General features: G+C 36.7%; 1 protein-coding gene across 1 annotated transcript; it reads right to left on the bottom strand.

Moving 5' to 3' along the window:
• Positions 1-1,058: 1,058 nt before the first annotated feature.
• OR11A1 (olfactory receptor family 11 subfamily A member 1) lies at positions 1,059-2,008 on the bottom strand. Its single transcript, XM_074189666.1, is given in 4 exon segments — positions 1,059-1,190; positions 1,192-1,301; positions 1,304-1,907; positions 1,910-2,008. Coding segments are annotated over 4 exon segments (945 nt in total).
• Positions 2,009-2,956: the final 948 nt, after the last annotated feature.

The following is a 2,956-nucleotide window of genomic DNA, read 5'->3' as shown; positions in this document are numbered from 1 at the left end:
GATAGCCTTGCTGTAGTCCCCCTGCTGTGAGAGTGGCTGCTGCTGCTGCTCTTAGATTTTGTTCCCTCTCACCTCAGTGAGATAGACCTTTCCTGCCTGATTAATGATCTGATTTGTTCCTAGATCAATTCTAAAGTAGTTTTATAGTTAGTTGGAGGGAAAATCAGAAGGGTTCCTTCATCATTCCACCATCTTAGCACCAGAAATTCACTAGATATATTTCAATATCAGTCTTATAGACATGAAGATTCATTACATCTCAGTTATAAGGATATAAATACGAATCAAGATATAAAATGGCAATGAGACTTTTGTACCATAGGCATATCATATGATATATAGATACTTATAAATACAAACTAATTTGGGAAAGAGCACTGAAAACTAAGGGAAAAAGAAAGAAAGAAGGGTAAGTATAACCTTGGGGGGAAATTAAGCTTGATGGAAAATGAGTCATACTTGAAAAATGGCAAAATATTTAAGTATAACTTTGAGTTGGAAAAATAAGTGGGACAATCTTATTAGAGAAATAATGCTTCATGGGATCTCGGAAACATTTTTCATTTTCCAAGGTAAGATTATTCAACAATAAATTTAAACTCTACCCCCTTGAAACTCCACCTAGTCTTCTGTCAATATAAGGTTTTCGCAAACTTATTAAATGGAAGTCATTTATCAAAACAGAGAGTTTCTATAGGAAGTTAGTTGTCACAGTGAATAGAGTGCCAGGCCTGGAATAATGAACACTTGTCTTCTTGAGTTCAAATCTGGCCTCAGATGCTTATTACTAGTGTATCCCTGAGCAAGTCACTTCACAATTAATTTCCCCATCTATATAATGAGTTGGAGAAGGAAATGGCAAATCACTCCAGTATCTTTGCCAAGAAATCCCCAAATAAAGAAAGGTCACAAAGAATTGGACACAACTGAAATAACAATAATAACAAAGTGAAAAATCTAAGAAATGTACAAACCAGGCAAAGTTATCTATCCCAAACATTCAGGAAGATTGACTTGAAGTATCTGAAGGACAGAACAAACTATCATTGCTCCTCATTTCAGGATGAGTTACCATATTGTTTATTACAAAGCAGCTTCTTGAGAACCTGATAGACCTCTTTGTTCCTTAGGGTATAGATCACAGGATTAAAGATTGGAGTGACCAGAGTATAGAGCAAAGCAATGATCTTTAGAGAGAAGCTTGGAGTGAATACTAGAGGGTGCTATATACATGACCATAAGTGTCCCATAGAAAGTGGACACCACAGCCAGGTGAGAGGAACATGTAGAGAAGGATTTCTTTGACTGGCCCCTGTAGGTACTTTCAGCACAGCCACAAGGATGTGGGCATAAGAAGTCAGGATCAAACCAAATGGAATGGTAAGGCAGATGACAGAGAGGATGAATGTTGTTGCCTGTACCATCTGGGAGTTAGAGTAGGCCAGTCCCACCACAGGCAAGAAATCACAATAAAAATGGTCAATATGGTTGGAGCCACAGAACTTCAGCTGTGCCATCAGAATCACAATTATTCCATCCACTGCAAAACCTGATAACCATGCAGTGATCACCAAGCCTACATAATGCTTGCATCCCATCCAGCATGAATAATGGAGTGGGTAGCAAATGGCCAAATATCTATCATCTGCCATGAGAGTCAGAAGGAAACATTCAGTTGTGGCCAGTGAACCAAAAATAAAGAACTGGAGCAAGCAACCAGCTAGGGATATGACTTCCTTCCTCAAGAAACCTGCTAGCATCTTGAGTACCATTGTAGAAATGTAGAACATCTCTAGGAAAGAGAGATTGGCCAAGAAGAAATACATGGGTATGTGGAGTCCTGGGGAACTTACCACAGCCACTATTATCAGCATGTTCCCCACAAGGGTGGCTAAATAGACAATAGCTGAAAAATGAAAAATAGGAAGTGCTGATCAGGGAGCTCAGAGAAACCGAGGAGCACAAACTCAGTGATAACGGACTGATTCTCAATGAAAGTGGATTCCATTAATGCAATTCAAGCTGCTTTCAATTAACGAACATAAGAGGGGGCCTCAAAGCATCTCAGAATTTCCTGAAGAGTCTGGGTCTGAAGTAACTGGGGTTATGAAAATAAAAAATAGGTATATCTTCAGGATTCTTTATGTGTTTACATCCTATTTCTCTAAATTCTAGGAAATTTCTAGTTGGCTATCTCAAACTCAGTATGAGCAAAATTGGAATGTAAATGAGGGAAGGGACTTTTTAAAAATTTAGTCTTCATACATTAGCATCAAGTAAATTGCTTTGCACACCAAAACTTAAAATAATAGATTCAACTCTGACTTCTCTTTGCCCTTCATTCTCTAAATATAATGAAAGAATGAGCCAATTCTTTCAATTTACCCTTTGCAATATGGATTACTTTTTTCCAACGAATAGAGAATTGAACCTTAAATCAAGAAGACCAGAGTTCAAATTTAACCTCACTCACTAGTTGTGCATCCCTGAGCAAGTCTACCTCTATTTCTTCATCTGTAATAAAACGAGATGTTTTGAAAGCATTTTTTCAAAACTTAAAGTGCTATATAAATGATGTATCATCATCATCATTATTATTATTATTCCCACTGCTTTTAAATATAACCTTAAAATTCATACCTGGATTATTGTAGTAGTTCCCAAATCACTTCCTACTATCCTTCAGTCATTTTTAGTCAGTCACTCATCTGCTAATTCATTTTAAATGATTCAGAATTATCTATAATTTTACATCAAGTAAAAGTTATCTCCCTTTTTTTATCCCTTTTACTATCCTTTCTCTTTCTATTTGATAATGTCACATTCTTACCTATCAGAGGTTCTGATTCTCCCTCATACTTCATGGATTAGTTCCAAGGAATGAGTTGCTGAAAAGCAAAAACTGAATTGGTGGTAATGCCAAAATTTCTCTTTCTTCAACAATATGTGTTAAAGT

This window comes from Macrotis lagotis, chromosome 5, assembly GCF_037893015.1.
Source record: "Macrotis lagotis isolate mMagLag1 chromosome 5, bilby.v1.9.chrom.fasta, whole genome shotgun sequence".
Classification (NCBI taxonomy): domain Eukaryota; kingdom Metazoa; phylum Chordata; class Mammalia; order Peramelemorphia; family Peramelidae; genus Macrotis; species Macrotis lagotis.
Note: the sequence above shows the minus strand (reverse complement) of the source record. Positions and strands in the feature narration are given on the sequence as shown.